General features: G+C 31.5%; 1 protein-coding gene across 2 annotated transcripts; it reads left to right on the forward strand.

Annotated features, from left to right (window-relative positions):
* The first annotated feature begins 1,547 nt into the window (after positions 1-1,547).
* On the forward strand, positions 1,548-19,403 carry LOC132731326 (lactose-binding lectin l-2-like). Of its 2 annotated transcripts, none has more exons than XM_060717491.1 (4): positions 1,548-1,703; positions 15,984-16,081; positions 17,584-17,674; positions 18,819-19,403. In XM_060717491.1, the coding sequence occupies exons 1-4, from the start codon at positions 1,571-1,573 to the stop codon at positions 19,052-19,054; spliced, it is 558 nt and encodes a 185-aa protein (XP_060573474.1). In that variant the 5' UTR covers positions 1,548-1,570; the 3' UTR covers positions 19,055-19,403. The 2 variants fall into 2 exon arrangements, with proteins under 2 accessions (XP_060573474.1, XP_060573476.1); XM_060717493.1 differs by lacking the exons at positions 15,984-16,081; positions 17,584-17,674; positions 18,819-19,403 and adding exons at positions 2,157-2,254; positions 3,344-3,434; positions 4,143-6,707.
* The last annotated feature ends 1,342 nt before the right edge of the window (positions 19,404-20,745 follow it).

Here is a 20,745-nt window from a genome sequence, read left to right on the forward strand (position 1 = left end):
ATATAACCACTCAGCCTATATTAAAGATCCTATAACTCAATTTTTTAATGGTTTTATATCATAAATGTAATGATTAAATGATGATTTATTAATATTGTGAGTTCCAAAAAGCATTATTTGTAAAGTTATTACCGAATTTACAGTTCATGTTAATAAAGAGAGGAAATTAGAAATTAATTTTTTTCATAAAGTCTAAGTCAAATTTTTCAATTAGAAATGAATGCAAATATTTTAATGATTACATAAAATGCATATAAATATTTGCAGTACATATATTACATAGTTTTCGTTGTTTCAAAATTGGTTTAGAATCATAATTATATACATGTATAAAATTTCATTTAAGTGTGGTAACAAGCAAGCCGCCCGGTTAGCTCAATAGGTAGAGCAGTTGACTGTAAATTGGGCGACCCCGGTTCGATTCCCGGACGGCGCAGGTCACTTTCGTTGTGATTGATCATGAAATCCTTTCTACGGTAAAACCTTTCTACGGTATTCGCATTGTACATCTGCTCTGGTATGTACAGAAGTTTCAGTTCCTTGCAAAAATTAAGGCATCTTGACAGCCTGCCTAGGAACGATGCGGTGGTTGTGAATTCTATGTGGCTTACTGCCGTGATCCAGAGTGAAAACTACATACACCACCATGGTAACAACCTTAATTACAACATACAGGATCTTTAAGTAACGCGGGAACCTTCACTTGAGTAATTTAATTGGAAGCGTTGTAAGCAGTATGTTAACGTTTTTAGAAGGCAATGAAAATATTTTTTGTTGAAATTAAGTTTCAAAAAGCCGTGGCACCAGTACCTCTTTACTTCTGTTGGAGTTTGAATCATCAAAGAAGATGAAAGTTTGTTATGAATTTTCCGGCTAAAGGTTTCAAATAAGTCGCGGTCGTACAAAAGGGAATACATGCATCCAAAGGATATAGCAACTTTTAATCACTGAGGCCTTATAAGTCCTTCAAACTCTTATTATTATTAAATTTTTTTCAAAACGGATACATTCGTGTTTTCAAAATTCAAACATTGTTTTGCATTTTTTAAAATGACTTTCACTACTCATGAATATATGACTGCTTGACTTACTATTCTTAAGCTAAAATCATAGCTTAACAAATTATGGTGAATAAAGACGACGAGGAAGTAACAAAAATTATAACTAGTAGGGAAAAAATAGAAGCAAATGTTACAACTGTTATCAATTACAATCAGGAAGTCATAGTTAAGGTTAAACATGAGGAAAATAGGAAGGTAAACATAAAAGTCTGGTAAAGAAAAATTTTCTGAAGGTATGGTGATTCGTTATCTTTTTTATCTCTTGTTTGTCTATGTAAGTACGTTTTGTTTTCTGTTTTTTTTTCTTTTGTTTTTCTTTTTTGTTTATGTGACAAAAGGGTGTCCTTTTTAGACAGTGTTTATCAAAATGTTTGTATTTTAATCTCTGAGCATTCTTACTGGTGGTAGATAGTTGTATTATTTAAGTTAACTTCCGTCCATCAACCAAATTATCCAGATATGAATATGTATGTTTAGCGGGTTTAGAAGCTAACACAGTCTGTAAAACAATGTCTCCAACAAGATTTACTATTATCTTCATGTTATTTTGGAATATTGGTGCAGCAGTAAGCTTGTACAAAGCAGAAGATTTGTTAAAGACGGCGGTTAACATTCTCAACCATCTTATTGCAAATAAACATTGTAAGTACATCTTCAAGTCAATCATAGTTTAAGTGGCATTTTTTGTTATTTAATATGACTTGACACGCTGAAAATAATAATTTTGTCATTGTTAGCAACTTTAAATTATACGATGATAGAAATATTGATGTAATGTTGTCGTAGGATATATCAGTTGATAACATGATATTTTGGTTAAGCTCTAAAATATAATGTCTATATCACTGTTTCTATCTTCATTCTAGATTTTAAATTTTTTTTTTTTCATTTTGATATTTATACATAAAGCACGATTAGCATCCATCTCATTTTCAAATACAGAATAAATACTATATAGAAATATTGAATAGCATGCGTTATCACCTTATCAGTCCTTAATACACAGTAATCTATTATAGTACATAGTAAGACAAGATGGTCACATTGTCATATTTAATTTTAATTCAAATGTATAACCTGTTCATGTATTACAAGGTTCTTCGTCACATCACATGTGTCCAGATACATGGATACGTTTTCACGAGTCCTGTTATCTTTTCCCTAACAAGACATACATGTTTGACGACGCCGAGGTAAATAATGATCAAACAACTACAAATAAATTGATTTATTTTTGTATGTATCGCATTAATACTTGTGAGTTAGATGCAGCAAAATAAAGTTTTTAAATCATTCTGAAAATAATCAATAAATAAATATGTCTTTCACAAAGTTATCAATATCCGGCGTTTTGAGGAGTTAAACACTTCTTTATGTTTTATTTGATGAATCACATATTAAAAGAAAATTAATTCGTGATTCATAAAATGAACAGCAAAGTCTTTGATAAAGAGGGATTTAACGTCTCGAAGCGTCGGAGAATGATGACTTTGTAAAAGAGAATAATAAAAAATATATTAACTTTAGTACATTGTTTTTAAAATTCATAATGAAAGGCTCATTTTACCCAAAAATGTTAGTAATAAGAGTTAAAGTTTTTTTTTTATCATTTGTGTATAGAAGACCAAATACCACTTTGTTTACATTTGGCAAACAATGTCACATCAGTGCTATTTACATCCAGTGACAAATATGTTATATGTTTGAAATCGATTGCTTTTGCCCCTTTATTAAAAGAAAAAAAGCAATCAGTTCAAGTATAATGTGCCTTTAATGCAGTAATAAAATACTATAGAAAGTATAAATATCAGAATATCACTGTAATTAGATAAAATATGCGTAATTTTAATTTCAGTTAACTTTATACGTATTTTTACGGACGTTTAAATAACTCTTAATTAGGACCGTACATACTAAATAATGATCTGCGTCAAACAGCTTTCAATGAAAAATGTATAGCTTTAATATGTATAATGACCTTATCTTAAATTTATGTTATTGTATATTTAAATATACATGTACATCCTTTTGACATAAACATTCCTACATAATATTGCGTTGGGCCACTTTCGTTTGCAATATGATTGGAGCCAAGCGCTGTAAATGTTTAAAATCAGTTTCACAAAATAAAGATTTATATTAAAACAATTGCACGAAGTTAGTTGTTATGCATTATAATTCTTAAAGATGACTGGTTGTTTTAAGAGATTGTTCATACCACATTAAGTTATGACATTTATTGAATTAAATTTACATGAATATTTACATAATTATCATTCCAGCATGTTTGTATTCAGTATGGATCAAGACTGGTTAACATTGAAAGTGATTTTGAAAATACTTTCCTGAAAAATCACATGAGGAGCTTAAAAAGTAAGATAAATAATTTAATTCTATAACCTTTCTTGTACTTGAGTGAAATTACCCCACTTCCAAACAATAATAGTTGCACATTTAAGTATATTGAAGTTTTAATGACAACTTCTTAAAATCAAAACATATTTCTATTTTGATAATTATATCCTAATATTCTAGCAATTAGAAATGGCATATCTGTATAAAATGTGTACAAGTTTTATTTAAGATAAATATCATTTAACCTGTTGTCATTAGAGAACTACGTCTTAAATCAATGTCAAAATTATTCCAAATATAATTCATTTCCTGTATGTCAAGTAAAGTATGAGAACGTTTTAAATTATCACAAACATACTGCATGTGTTACGGAATTAGGATAAGATTTAATCGCAGCATCATCATTATCATTATCTAAGTAACAGATACATAAGATATTATGATGCTTAAGATCATGAATAGTCAGACGCCTTCCTATTCATTGAATAATTTCAATTTTTGGCAGATATAAATAATCGCAATTTGCTTTCATCATCTTTTTTAAACTTTACATACCATACAATTTCGTAAGTTGTGAATATACTGAAGCGTGTATTTGGAACTGCCTTCCTGATTATATCAAGTCTTCTACATCTATGTATCTTAATAGTTTAAATATGCATTTATATCGTGCCTTGTATACTTTTTTGTAATACACGTGTATTATCAATTAAACGTTTATTACAGATGCCAATTATTGGACCGGACTTACAGCTTCTTCAGATAGAAAATCCTGGATTTGGCACAATACAAATACAGAGGCTATGTTTTTAGATTGGAGCGGTCGCAGTCCCAACAATTACCATGGAGACCAAGAATGTGTCTTTATGGAGCATGCATATGACTTCCAGTGGAATGATTATAGCTGTGCCAACAAGTTTAATCCAGTTTGTGAGAAAAACTGGACACGTTTGGGTTTATAATAAAACGATGAGAACGTCTGTGGAGCATATATGTACTTATAACTGAAATATAATTAGTTTTAATATCTTTAAATGTAATGCAGAAGAACTTTAATCGGCTGTATAATTTTGCTGAGGCAGTCATGTTGACCCAAAACCGACCAAATTATTGTGAAAGCGACATCTTTCGCAGATTTACATTTATGGCAGATGATATCGAATTCTCTTTAGAATTTTGACTATTTGCATTTTCATGTCTTTGTAAAACAAGAATCTTAGAATGAATTGGTATAACTTGATTGACAATTTACAAAATTTATTTCATATTTTTTACATAATAATCATTTTGAGTTTTACATGGGTCGTATTACAAAATTAATGCTAACGCTATGTCATTTTTGTAAATTACTTTGACGAAAACAAAACAAATACAAGTACTTTCAAGCTATAAAAAATGTCGCGTTTAATGAAACGCCTGCATATTATGGTATAAGAGCAATATTTATGTGTATAGCCTTCTTGTGCATCTCGCCTTCGTTAACAAATGTTTGTCGGAAAAATAGCTCATGAGCTAGTGTTTTCTGTTAAAATGTATCCGACGTAAAATAAATTTTCTTGTATCTTGTATAAAACAAAATACATTTTTTTCTATAGATAAGATGGCTAAATCTGGAGGGTTGTGGGGAGGACAGCGGTGATAATCAGAATGCAAAAATAGAAAAATTCTCTGTAAACAAAAAAGAAATCTTTTGGATCCAAAACGAGGGTGTGTCTAGAAGACCAAAGTAATTTTTAAAGAAGCAAACAACGGCCAGTGAGAGGACATCCTGAACCTCCAGAAAACTCTGTAATAATATAAAAACTAGACAAAATAATTAATGTTGCAAGAATAAATAGCATTATATGTTACACTACATAAAGCATAAAATTTATATTTGCTTTGCCTGAACGCCTTTGAAAATTTATTTCTGTCATCACAGAAAAGGGTAGGTGTAACGAATAGTATGTCAAAAAGATAGAAATGAGGTTGTCATGGCAACCAAAAGATGTCATTGCAACCAAAAGGAACAAAAGAAAGTTATCAACTGAAGGTTTTTTTTCTTATTGAACTAAAAGGCCAAGAACATGTATATTTTGAGTAAGACATTGTCTTGTGAACCACGATTTTTCAAATTATAGCCCTCGGATCAAACTTAGTCCCGCGACAGGGTAATGTTTTTTATAGATGTATATTTTTATATACAAGTATATACATATAGCAATTTATTTTCTCTCAGATATTTAGAATGAAACATTGTCTAGTGAACTTCTATCAACTTTACTTAAATGATAGCTTTGGGGTCAAAATTTCCCCAACCCCATGAGATCATGGCTTTTCTTTAAATCATTTCTTTCGCTGTAAAATAGTCCCGCTCATAAGTTAAATAATGAAAGAGAAACAACTAGTAATGGAATGGTTTTGTGGTTTTTGTTGTTTTTTGTTTTTGGTTTTTTTTTGGACATGTTATGCCATTTTCTAAAAACAAATTCTACGGCTGGGAGTGTGCCTAAAGGTCAAAATGTAGAAAAAAGCCGGACCGAAATCGCCATTGGCGAATCGTGTAATGTACCGAGCGCATAATCCGCGGATTGTATCAGACCGCGGTGAACCGTAACGCCCCTAAATTGACCTCTTGCAAGACAAATGTTTGCTTTTAAGAGAATGTTATGCAATGAAATGGTGCCGTGACCTATACGAAGTGTAATGGTTTCTTTGCAGGAATATTTTAAAAATAATTTAGGGACATTCTGATTCATTCCACGTATAAGAAAAGCATTGATGCAAAGCATCAAAGGGCGTCCAAGCAAGAAATGCAACAAGTGAAGATGAACTAGTAAACATAATTATGATGACAACTTTTCAATTGTTAATTGGTTTTTACCAGAATTGTATATCACTTATCAATGAACGGACGAAAGACTTTGTCCATTATGAACTTTGATTGGCATGTTAGAGATTAGAACATTACTTGTTATTTCTTTATGATCGTGATTATTAATAGCAACGGATATACATGTAAACAATCATTTATAATCCATATGTGTAACGTATGATCAACAGCACACTTGTGTAATTGTCCCTCATTATGTTATCGCTTTTAGCGAAGACCCCTCTTAAGGTATCTGTTCACACTTAGTAAAAATATGACACTGGTTATATTACCATGTTGATCATGTTGAGCATAATTGTTTATTATACAATAATTATAATATCTTTTTTAATAAAAAAAATACAGATTTTTTGAATATTGTTTTCTTTTCTTTTTTGTGTTTAATCTGCTATTTCAATACTGAGATTTTACGTTTTCTACCCTTTTTTATTAAATTGTAAAATAAATTTTAAGAATTCAATTGTCATATTGACCACTGATTATAAGAGTTGACTACATTTTAGCTCGTTTCAAGAGAAACGTTGATGGTTATAATTATGACAAACTGTGTTCATATTTTAGGATTTGAGAAGTGAATTAAAGACATCTTCATTTGAAATCGTAATCGAAATTCAATAGATCGGTTTTAAATTTAGAAGAGATGATTATCCTTGATTTGAACTTATGATAAAGGTCAAACTTCAGTTTACTTTGTAATCATCTCTATAGAGTCTTTGCTGACTGATAATTTTGTAGTTAATGTTTTTTTATTGAAAGTGTAACTTACGATATTCTTAAGCAGATCTTTGATATTATTGTTCTCAGTGTAAAATAAGAAGCAGTCCAATTATCTGCAGCAGTCACATGCAGCTATGTACTTTTACTCAAAGGAACTGCGTCCTACCAAGGTTTATATTCCTATTTTATTTATTCATTTTTCTATTGCGTTTATGATCACGAATATCTTAACCTTTTTACCATGCACTGTATTCTTTTCTTGCGTATCTGTCATTTACAAAGATTGTGCATGATGTAAAACGCAATTGAGTAAATATTGGCCCTTTTCCAGATGAACTTGGCATTAAATTATCAGCTGCCAAAGAATTTCTTAGCTTGTATAAACTAGTCTTACTTGGCCTGTTGTGAACACTTAAAACTTCACAATAAACGATATAAATGCCTGTCTGTATAAAACACAATAAAACTTGAATTTATCTTTTATTTTACTAAAATGTTTTATCTGATACAGACTGACGTCATTAAAATGAACATCGCTGTTAGATTACTTGCAAGGCATATGAATTTCAATGTGAATGAATAAACATGCGATAGGTCGAAAGCGTACATTGTATATTCAACCTCAATTAGAATAAACGTTATTTTTATATCCGTATTAACAACTTTGCAAATACTTGGCCATTTTCATTAAAATATACTTAAAAAATAGGTAAAAAAGGAGAAAAAGAAAAAAGGAAAAGGTCTTAACAACAATGGCAAAAGAAGGGATCGAACCACTGACCACTGATATATGGGGTAATCACTTATTTGACTGTGCTATAGCGGATGTGATATCGAAAAAACTAAATATAAGCCGTTTTGAAAAAAACAAAAAACATATATTCAACGTCTATATAAACAACGCAACAGGCGAAATAAACATCAACATTATCGCCGTTTGACTCCATTTACAATTTTTTCTACAAATTCAAACTGGCTCCCTAGCTTTGCTGCATGCACATGCGCCGCGCTTTGAAGATGAGAACCAGTCGGCTTATCAATAAAAATTCACGTCTTCACATAACACACATTATACCAATGAAATACTTCATTCCAAACTCATTTTTTTTACCTGATTTTTATTTTATTTTAAGTAACAGTGACTTTTGCCTTGATCCTAACGGGAACAAAAGAAATCTTAAGGTGGGTTTTCAGTTTGGTATAATACACCATGTTTCATTGAATTATCTCATTTAAAACTTTATTGACAAGAAACCGATTATATAACGTAACGTAACGTAATAGTAACAGCGACCTTTACCATGATCTCAAATGCATTTATAAGCAAAATCTTTACATTACCTTGCAACACACAAAGTTCGAATGAAATATCTCATTCCCAACTATACTTATTGACCGGAAAACGGGTTAAGCAGATTTCAATATAGCCATTTAAGTAGGTTACGATATATATTGCAATATCTATCTTAGCCTGCATTAATTGTTTTCCACAAAACCCCTGAAAGCTTCAAAGTACTATATATTATAAAGGTATGCAATCTATTACGCATAAACCCGAAGCACAATATTTTGAATCCACTAATCAAGAATTAAATTTCACATATTTCCTGTATTTATAGTTTTCATTCTACTTGTCTGTATTTTGTTTAACTAATTACATGTATCTGGTGACTGAGCCAGATAAATCCAATTTATTCCTAATTATTTTTTTCATTACTTAGGTAATCAATTAACATAAATATTAACTAATTTGAAACACAGATAGAAGAATACTCAAAGAAACATTAGACTCTTTAAGTATCAAGTACTTACAAAATCCTTCTGAAGTGCTTACACTTCATTTAAAAAAGTAACATTACAATCAACGTTTTAACATTTAAATAAGCATAAATGTTTGCGTATCCAACAAAGTAATGTATGTTCCATTAATTAATTTTTTCAAACACATTCAATGTGCTTTCTCCTATTGCCAGTTACGCAGCATATGATATAAAATTATTGTCCTCTAAGGAAACATGTTAGAATGACATTTTTGTCGCAATTCTTTTTAAAACTAGCATCGTAAATCTTTCAAATTGTGAACTTTTAATGCTTTAAAATGCATGTTATCAAATGTTTAGGTTGCCATGCAAATACAGAAACTTGAAGCAACTTTGCTTTAATAATTTATATTGTACTTTAATATCAATAAGTATTCTGGTACGGATAATCATATCACTAGCGAAATGGGAACGGAGAGTTTAGTGCGTACTCGATTGAGAAATAAATGTTAATTTAAGTCATGATTGTTTACACTGATACATTTGGCTTCCAGCGAAAGCCTAATATATAAATTAGAAGCGCTATATCCCTCGGCAATAATTATTGAACTAGGTTTTCTAGAAATGAGAGATAATAATCTTAATGAACACCTATTAGTAAGGCCTCGAGCTGAATACAAATCTACATTTCATATAGATTACATTGTGCAATAACAATAAGCTATCCGAGAAATAAATGTACCAGCAAATAGGGCGGGAAATTGTTTATTATCCGATTAAATACCAGCGTATGTATAACGGGAGTAAATGTGCTTTTTACAAAGACATTTCTTAAACCATAAATACATGTAGCTATATGCATGTATATCAACAAGGTACAGTCTGGAAAAAGTGTGATCTCTCAGAAGCATAATAACAACAACAAAATAACATGAAAATTGCAGACTCGGCCGTTTGATTAAGTCTGTACATGAAGGATAATGAAAAAGTGCAACATCCCTCACACCTTTAATTTTGCAGTGTTGGGCTTTCTTTAGGGACTCTGTTTATCACATAAGTGTTATCTTTTCCGTGTGGCGGCTGTAAAAAATATCCACGTACATTTCATCAAAGATGTTATATTTTAGATCCTTGAAGATCGTTCAACGCGACATAAGTGTTGCGAGTGCATGTTTATTGTACTGTTAGTTCTTTCCGATTTGGTGTTTTTCTAGTCAGTTCCAGTGTTACTCACATGAATATTGTTTAATCACCCTTTCTACATGTTGCCTGCTTTTTTATTTTGTCTTTTGACAGCTTATATATGAAATATATGCTTCATAATCTATGATCCCCTACAAATATAAAGATAAAAATACTAATTAGTCCATTAAACGCCTTAACAATCAGATGAGCGATATTATATAAGGGCCATGATGGCACTTTTATTAAATTTGTCTTTTGTCAGCATATCTGTGATATGCAGGGTTCATTACCTCTATTCCCTTTTAAAATATATTTTGTTTTAGTGTTGCCGATTGTTCTCTCGTCACTTTCAATGTTGCCTTAGAATTTTTCTAGACATTGTAAGATTTCTCTAAACCTAAATGTCAACATGTCTTCAGAAGGTTAGATTGCCTGATAATAGAAAAAAAGATGTTAATTTGCACATGCCTAGTCTGTAAGGAGTAATTATTCTGAGGAAACGTTTGGAGAGTCGCTGCTATCTTTTTTATGTACAAGGTGTGTCTTTATTGTCTGCTTTGTAGTTATTATCTAAGAATTAATTTATGTCCATAAATAACTTGTTTGTCTAAGACAAAACCAATGCCACTGACATTCGGTGTTAATTTATAATTAGGTAACAGACAGTTCTTTTCCTGTTTTGCGAGTCAAGTTGAATATAACATTATAATGGAAATCTCACAACCATTAAAACGATTTGCCGTTTATAATATGCAAAGGTGAAGCTGTGGCGGGACATATTTGTTTCAAAATTACGATTCAATGCAACATTTCGTTTTATGACATGAAGGTTTATAACAAATATTGTATACGTGTATTTATACACAACTGCTGTTAATAACAGAACAATATTTCGGCAATGAAATGTTCTTTTTAACATGTTATCACTTTACTTTCTTATGTCACCAAAATTTGCGATGGGTTATAGCAATTCATCTCTGTGTTTGCGCGCGCGTGTGTGTGTCCGTATGCGTACGTGCGGGGGCATGTTTTATATTATCATTATTTAATCACTTGAGAATTGATTTGTTTAGATTTGAAAATTATAAGAGATTGATAAAAACAACCTGAATAATGTAGGTAATAAAAGCGTTTATGTATCAAAGTCAAAGTCAAAATATCTTCATCTTTCATATTAGTTCACAATAATTGACAACATGATAATAAAAAATAACAAAAAAAAGATAACACAACAATAAATTAAATATGGGTAGAAAAATAACACATACTTAGGCAAGCAAAGATCGGATTTTAGAGAGGATCCATTTATAGAGAAAAGAAAAGTTGATTTTTCTTTTGTATACAAATTCAAGTTAAATTTTATTTGAGAGAAATTGTGAGGAAATATATTCAACTAAGACATATTGATTGAAAAATAATGAAATAAAAAATGAAAGGCTTATAGTCGAAAAAAAAGTTCATGTATACGAAATTAATGTAAAAATCGAACGATTTTTTTCCATTTGTCTTGTCATGTCGATTAGGTTATTTATTCAAGGTAAATTACAAAGTCCCTATTTATCTATTTACAGGCCTAGTGTCACGTCAAAGGTGAATGCGAGTGTAGCCAGCGACCTATATCCGTGTAACATATACCCACTCAGTCTATATTAAGTTACAGAACATTTCTATATTAAGTAACGTGGAATTCTTTGCTTGATTAATTAAATTACAAGCGTTGTAAGCAGTATTTTATTTCTAAGTTGTCGGATGGAAATATTTTTTGTTGAAATTAAGTTTAAAAGTATCTTTGTACTTCTTTTAAAAAGGCTTTTAAAATTTAAAGAGTGTTATGACTTTTCCGGCCATTATGGCTGACCGTTCCAAGGCGGCGCCCCACTGTGTTCCTCAGATGTATGTCTTATGTTGTTTCATACTGTTTTGGTGACACTTTTGCTTGTGTCCCTTGTTGTTTTCTCGTTCGTCTACGGTAAGTATCTTCCCCATTGCCTCTAGTTTTTATTTCTTTGATTACTCCCCACCCCCTCCCCCGGTCTCCTGTCCCCTTCCCCTTTGTGGGCCTATTTTTATTTTCTTTGAATTCCTAATCAGTTACAAATTAATTATCATTTAATGATTAACCTGTCCGTGCTCTGTCTTTGCCCTGTCCTGTTTTTGTTTGGGGTCCCCCTGGGCTCCTTGCCATTGGTTCTTGTTGCTGGGTCATGTGGGGGTTGCGTTCATTGAACGCCGCCTTTCCTTGTTGATCTTGTTTATCATATTTTAGACTAAAGGTATCAATGAAACGTGGTATACATACGTCAAAAAGATATAGAAACTTTAAATTACTGAGAACTTATAAGTCTTTAAAACCTTTTTTTCAAAACGGATGTATTCGTATTTTCAAAATTCAAACATTGTGTTGTACTCTATTTAACTGACTTCTATCACTGGTTTTTACTTGCCTGCTTGACTTTCTATTCTCTTACGGCTAAAATAGAGAAAATAAGAATCCCTAAAGAAAGCCCAACACGGCAAAATTGAAAATGTTGCAGGCTCGGTTTGATTGAGCCTGTTCATGGACGGTACTATCAAGTGCAAACTACCGTCCACGCCCCCTAGCACCGGCTTAAGCAGAATTCAACATTTAACATGAACTGGTACAATTTTGAATTTTGAAACATCCGCAGATGTGTTCATATGGCGGTTATCATGGAACCTTCAATGTGACACTGTCGTGCCATTCCATGGAAAGCGGCATATGGTCCCCAAGTAATAAAATGCGTGTGACCTAAACGAGAAAACAATGGGCGGAACTAAATAAATGGAATTTAGAAAGGGGATCAGAGGTTATGAAGCCTGCATATCACAGATAAGATGTCAAAGGACAAAATTAAAAAGCAGGCAACATATCCTAAGGGTGTTTCAACAGTATTCAAGTGAGGAATACTGGAACCACCCAACAAGAAAATAGCCGAATTAAGAATTAAATTACCACAAGCACAACAATAATGTCGTGCTGAACGATCTTTAAGGATCGGAAATATAACATCTCTGATTGAATGTACGGGGCGACTTTTTACAGCCTCCACACGGCACAAACAACGCTGATGTGGCGATAACATAGAGCAAAATACGAATCCCTAAAGAAAGCCCAACACGGCAAAATTGAAATGTTGCAGGCTCGGTTTGATTGAGACTGTTCATGGACGGTACTGTCAAGTGCAAAATACCGTCCACGACCCCTAGCACCGGCTTAAGCAGAATTCAACATTTAACATGAACTGGTACAATTTTGAATTTTGAAACATCCGCAGATGTGTTCATATGGCGGTTATCATGGAACCTTCAATGTGACACTGTCGTGCCATTCCATGGAAAGCGGCATATGGTCCCCCAAGTAATAAAATGCGTGTGCCCTAAACGTGAAAACAATGGGCGGAACTAAATAAAATGGAATTTAGAAAGGAGATCAGAGGTTATGAAGCCTGCATATCACAGATGTAAAAAGACAAAATTAAAAAGCAGGCAACATATCCTAAGGGTGATTCAACAGTATTCAAGCGAGGAATACTGGAACCACCCAACAAGAAAATAGCCGAATATAAAGAACTAAATTACCACAAGCACAACAATAATGTCGTGCCGAACGATCTTTAAGGATCGGAAATATAACATCTCTGATTGAATGTACGGGGCGACTTTTTACAGCCTCCACACGGCACAAACAACGCTGATGTGGCGATAAAATAGAGCAAAATACGAATCCCTAAAGAAAGCCCAACACGGCAAAATTGAAAATGTTGCAGGCTCGGTTTGATTGAGCCTGTTCATGGACGGTACTGTCAAGTGCAAACTACCGTCCACGCCCCCTAGCACCTGCTTAAGCAGAATTCAACATTTATATAATCCGCACATTTTGTGAATAAAGAAGACAAGGTCGGGGTGTAACAAAATTATAAATAGTAGAAAATAAATAGAAGCAAATGTTGCAACTGATATCAATTACAATCAGGAAGTCATAGTTAGGGTAAAACATGGAAAATAATAGGAAGAAAAACATAAAAGCCTTGTAAAGATAAATTGTCTTATGGTATGGTGATTCGTTATCTTTTAATCTTTTGTTTTTGTTTTCTACTTCTTTTTTCTTTTTGTGTGTCCTTTTTTAGACAGTGTTTATCAAAATGTATGTATTTTAATCTCTGTGCATTCTAACTGGATGTAAATATTGTTTGTATCATTTAACTTCCGTCCATCAACAGTATTATCCAAATATGCATATATTATGTTTAGAGCGGCGTTTAGAAGCAAACAAGGACTGTGAAACAATGTATCCAACCAGATTAACTATTATCTTCATGTTATTTTGGAATATTGGTGCAGCAGACTTAATTTGATTGCAATTTTATCACAACCGTTTTTGCAATAAAAAACGAGTTTTGCAATAAAATATCTTAATATCGAATTTGATTGAGAGTATACTGTAGAAAAATCAAATTTATCTTTCTATATAAGGATTGACATGCAGGGATTATATTCGTAATTAATGTATACATGTATATGTTTCAACAAAAATTTGCATCCTTAAAGTCATTTATTTTTTTCTTTTAATATATATGAGCCGCGTCACGACAAAACCAACATAGTGGGTTTGCTACCAGCATGGATCCAGACCAGCCTGCGCATCTGTACAGTCTGATCAGGATCCATGCTGTTCGCTATCAGTTTCTCTACTAGTAATGGAGTTGGTAAGCGAACAGCATGGATCCTGATCAGACTGCGTGGATGTGCAGGCTGGTCTGGATCCATGCTGGTCGCAAACGCATTACGTTGGTTTTGTCGTGACGTGGCTCATATGATGATTGAATGGTGAACATTTTCAACACTAACTAGTTTTGGAACTATACAGTTAAAATCTCTGTGATATATACATACATGACCATAAAATAAACGACATTCGAAATAATTTTATTGCAAAACTCGTTGCGTTGACATGATTTTATTGCAAATTGATCACAACCGGATTTCCAGAACCACAGTTGTTGTTGAAAATGTCAATGATTCTATGATCATATTCATTTAAGAAAAGCATATATGACATTAAGAATGTAAATTATTGTAAAACATATACATGTATACATTATTCCCAAATTTTTGTAAATGTCCTGATATTTCATGATGATCATTCTTTCATCATATATATTAAATAAATAAAACTTTTGCAAAACTCGTTTTTATTGAAAAAAAAATAATAATGTCTTTAGTATAATCTAAATAACATCCAATACAGAAATATTTTATTGCAAACTGTATTTATTGCAAAACAGGTTGTGATCAAATTGCAATAAAATCATGTCAACGCAACAAGTTTTGCAATAAAATAATTGCGAAACTCGTTTGTTTTTTCTTTCTTCAAAGTACCTGTAAGTTAAGACCTTATTACAAGATCATGAATGTATATCACAGAGATTTGAGCACAAGAGTTTTTAAAACTACAGTTGTTGTTATAAATGTACATGTCCTAATATTTCATGATGATCATTCTTTCGTCATATATATATATTAAAAAGAAAAAAATTAATGATTTAGAATGTAAATTATTAATTGATCATACGCATATATATTGTTATTCCCGAATATCCCTGCATGTCAATCCTAATATACATATATAAATTTAATAATGTCTTTTGTATAATCTCAATAAAATCCGATACAAAAAATATTTTATTGCAAAACTCGTTTTTATTGCAAAACCGGTTGTGATCAAATTGCAATATAATCATGTCAACGAAACGAGTTTTGCAATTAAAATTATTGCAAAAGTCGTTTTTGTTGCAAAACTGGTTGTAACAAAGCACGATTGGCATCCAGTTTATTTTCAAATACAGAATAATAACTGTATAGAAATATTAAATATCATGCGTTATCACCTTATCATTTTGCAAGTTTCTACCTTAATACACAGTAAACTATTATAATTCATAGTAAGACAAGATGGTCAAATTTTCATATTTAATGTTAATTCAAATGTATAACATGTTCATGTATTTCAAGGTTCTTCGTCACATCACGTGTGTCCAGATTCATGGATACGTTTTCACGAGTCCTGTTATCTTTTCCCTAACAAGACATACATGTTTGACGACGCCGAGGTAAATAATTATCAAACAACTGCAAATAAATTGATTTATTTTTGTATTTATTACATTAATACTTGTTAGTTTAATGCAGCAAAAATATAGTTTTAGATCATTCTGATAACAATCAATAAATAAGTATTTCTTTCACAAAGTTATCAATCTCCGACGTTTCGAGGAGTTTAACACTTCTTTATTTCTTGTTTGATATATCACATATAAAAGAAACTTAAATTGTGATTCTTAAAGTGAAAAGCAAAGTCTTTGATGAAAAGGGATTTAAACACACGAAACCTCGGATAATGATGACTTTGGGAAAGAGAATAATATAAAGTAAATTATTCTTAGTACATTTTTTTTAATTCACAAAGAAATGCCCATTTTACAAAAAATGTTGTTGTTTTTTTTTTTTTTTTTTTTTTGTTTTTCAGGCCCCGACGGTATCACCATTTATTGCCTCCGTCGCATGACTACTTAATGGGTCGGAGGTTCATCCCTTAAAAGTCTTACAATAATGTGTGCAATCTAGTTTAAATATGAAAAGTTAACACAGTATTAACAAAAAGTGAATTACGGCAAACATTTATTAACAAAATGAATACGTAAAAGAAGTTATAAGTTCAAGACATAGGAACATATTACATCTACATTATGCCTTAAACAAAACATAATTACTTTTATCTATATTTATGAGTAATACACAAACTTATAATACTAATGGGGTTAGCAAGGCGGCTTGACGATAAACTAAATAGACAGACGAAAAAGGGTGATTATTTACAAAAGAAAAACACACAAAGAAACACGTTAGTTATACGAGTAAAAGTGTTTAATCATTTGTGTATGGAAGACAAAATACCACTTTGTTTACATTTGGCAAACAATTTCACATCACTGCTTTTAACATCCAGTGATAAATATGTTATGTGTTTGAAATCGATTGTTGTTGCCCCTTCATGAAAAGAAAAAGAGTAATCAGTTCGAGTATAATGTTCCTTTAATGCAGTAATGAAGAATACAATAGAAAGTATAAATGTCAGAATAGCACTGTTATAACTCATGTGTTAGATACAATATGCGTTATTTTAATTTCACTTAACTTTATACGTATTGTATATGGACGTTTAAATAACTCATTATATTCATATACTAAATAATGATCTGCGTAAAATCGATTTCAATGAAATTTGTGTAGCTTTAATGTATAATGATCTTATTTTGATATTTTGTTATTTTATTATACATATGAATATACATGTACACCCTTTTGACACAAACATTCCTAAATAATATTGTGTTGGGCCACTTTTGTTTGCAATATTATTGGGGCCCTTCGCTGTAACTGTTGAAAATCAGTTTCACAAAATAAAAATTTATATTAAAACAAGTGCACGAAGTTGTTATGCACTATAATCCTAAAAGATGACTGGTTGTTTTAAGGGAAATTTCATACCACATTGTGTTTTGAGGTTAATTGAATTAAATTTATATGAATATTTACATAATTATCATTTCAGCATGTTTGTATTCAGTATGGATCAAGACTGGTTCACATTGAAAGTGATTTTGAAAATACTTTCCTGAAAAATCATATGAAGAGCTTAAAAAGTAAGATAAGTAGTTTAATTGTACTTGAGTGAAATTACACCACTTCTAAACAATAACAGTTGCACATTTAGGAATACTGAAGTTTTAAAGACAAACTTCTTTAAATCAAAACAATCTCTATTTTGATAATTATATCCTCATAATGTAGAAATTAGAAATGGCATATCTTTATAAAATGTGTACAAGTTTAATTAAAGATATTTATCACACACCCGTGCCGATTTTGCGACTCCGTAAATATGGTATTGCACGGCCGTGCATATATTTTGACGTGACGTAGCGCATAGTGTAAAGACGCGCTAAATGTTAGCGTTATCCTGTAGGCGAGTCAATGAAAAATGCCTCTTATTTCACTTTAAACGGTCTTTATTTTGGGTATGTGATAAATAGAATATTAAATTCGTGTTAATTCATTACTGAATTTATTGCACTCGTTGAATAAAATAGAGGCTCGCATAATATAATTCTATTCAACTCGTGCAATAAATTCAGTATTGAACTTACACTCATTCAATATCCTCTATATATCATTTTACTTAGTTTTAATTTTTATATTCTTATGGAGAACTACGTCTTAAATCAATGTGAAAATATTCCAAATATGATTCATTTCCTTTATGTCAAGTAAAGTATGCGAACTTTTTAAATTATCACAAATATACTGCACGTGTTACGGAATAAGGGTCAGATTTAATCGCATCATCACCATTATCATTATCTAAGTAAGGATACATAAGCTATTATGATGTTTAAGATTAATAGTCAGACGCCTTCCTATTTATTGAATAATTTCCATTTTTGTCAGATATAAATAATCGCAATTTGCTTTCATCATCGTTTTTAAACTTTACATACTATACAATTTCGTAAGTCTTGATTATACTGAATCTTGTATTTGGAACTGCCTTCCTGATTATATCAAGTCTTCTCAGCTTTGTATCTTAATAGTTTGAATATGCATTTATATCGTGCCTTGTTAAGGGCTTCGTGAAAGATTATAAATCATGTTGTTCAAATAAAGTCTTTATTATTATTTTTATTATTGTCATTATTATTATTCTTTCACATATAAATGTTTAGTTCACACATGAAAATACTTTTTTTCTGTAATATACGTGTATTATCAACAAAAAGTTTATTACAGATGCCAATTATTGGACCGGACTTACAGCTTCTTCAGATAGAAAATCCTGGATTTGGCACAATACAAATACAGAAGCTATGTTTTTAGATTGGAGCGGTCACAGTCCCAACAATTACCATGGAGACCAGGAATGTGTCTTTATGGAGGATGCATATGACTTCCAGTGGAATGATTTTAGCTGTGCCACCAAGTTTAAACCAGTTTGTGAGAAAAACTGGACACGCTTGGGTTTATAATAAGACGATGAGAACATTGCTTAATAACTGTGGAGCATATATGTACTAATAACTGAAATATAATTATTTCTATTATCTTTTAATGTTATGCAGAAGAACTTTAAACGGCTGTGTTACTTTGCTGAGGCAGTCATGTTGCCCCAAAACCGACCAAATTATTGTGAAAGCGACATCTTTCGCAGATTTACATTTAAGGGCGATGATATCGAATTCGCTTTAGACTTTTGACTATTGGCATTTTGTTATTTTTGTAAAACAAGAATCTTAGACTGAATTGGTTCAATTTGCTTGACAATTTACAAAACGTTATTTCATACTTTTTACATAATAAAAATCATTTTGAGTTTTACATCGGTCGTATTACAAGATTATTGATAAGGCTATGTCATTTTTGTAAATTACTTTGACGAAAACAAAACAAATACAAGACCTTACAAGCTATGAAAAATGTCGCGTGTTATGAAACGCCTGCATGTAATGGTATTAAAGCAATATTTTATGTGTATAGCCTTCTTGTGAATCTCGTCTACGTTGACAAATGTTTGTCGTAAAATAACTCATGGGCTAGTGTTTTCTGTTAAAATATATCCGACGTCTTGTATAAAATACATTTTTTTCTATAGATAAGATGGCTAAATCTGGAGGGTTGTGGGGAGGACAGCGGTGATAATCAAAATGCAAAAAATAGAAACTTCTCTGTAAACAACAAAAGAAATCTTTTGGATCCAAAACGGGGGTGTGTCTAGTAGAGCAAAGTAATTGTTCTTTATTCTTGTTTTTTATGAAGTAAATAGCGGCCAGTGAGAGAACATCCTTTATCTCCAGAAAAGTCTGTAATAATCTAAAAACTAAACAAAATGATTTATGTTGCAAGAAAATTGGCATTATATGTTACACTAAAAGGCAAAGAGCATGTAGGTCAAAATGTAGAAATGTAGACAAAACCGAACCGAAATCGCCATTTGCGAACCGTGTACTGTACCGAGCGGATAGCCCACGAATTGTATCAGACCGCAGTGAACCGTTACGCCCCTAAATTGACCTCTTGCAAGATAGATGTTTGCTTTTCAGAGAATATTTTGCAATGATTTGGTGCCATGACTTATAGAAAGTGTAATGGTTTCATTGCAGGGATATTTATAAAATAATTTGAGTTCATTTTAGGGACATTCTGATTCACCCCACGTATATAATGATGATTTTAAATCGTCAATGTTTATGTTTTCAGAAATATATAATGCTTAATTGAAAAGACAGTTTTGAAGAAAAAACTTTATTTGTATTTCAAAGATTAAAACAGATATGTAATACATTAAATACCAAATTTTCATTATGGCTTTGAACGTTAGACAAATTTGCACATTGGCATTCATTTGAAATGCTAAAATCACCTTGACCCCAAATTCACTAGACACGACTGCATTGTGGCAAAGTTCTATTGTATAGAAACAAAAACAAAACTAAATCTACTTCTGTTCCTACTATTTAGTGCGGTGGCATAACATTTTACTCAAATGCAATGTTGTTTGGAAGTACTGGTGAAATTGACAAGCTTATAATTCATTTATGAAAATATAATCGGGCTAGCCTCTACAAATTGAATTACAGAAGGACATTAAACTCTAAAACAGAGTCACTGAAAATGAATGAAGAACTATGACTGAGAATGTCTATGGAATGCTTTTACATCT

Source organism: Ruditapes philippinarum, unplaced genomic scaffold, assembly GCF_026571515.1.
Source record: "Ruditapes philippinarum isolate M1 unplaced genomic scaffold, ASM2657151v2 ctg82_1_1_1_1, whole genome shotgun sequence".
Lineage (NCBI taxonomy): Eukaryota > Metazoa > Mollusca > Bivalvia > Venerida > Veneridae > Ruditapes > Ruditapes philippinarum.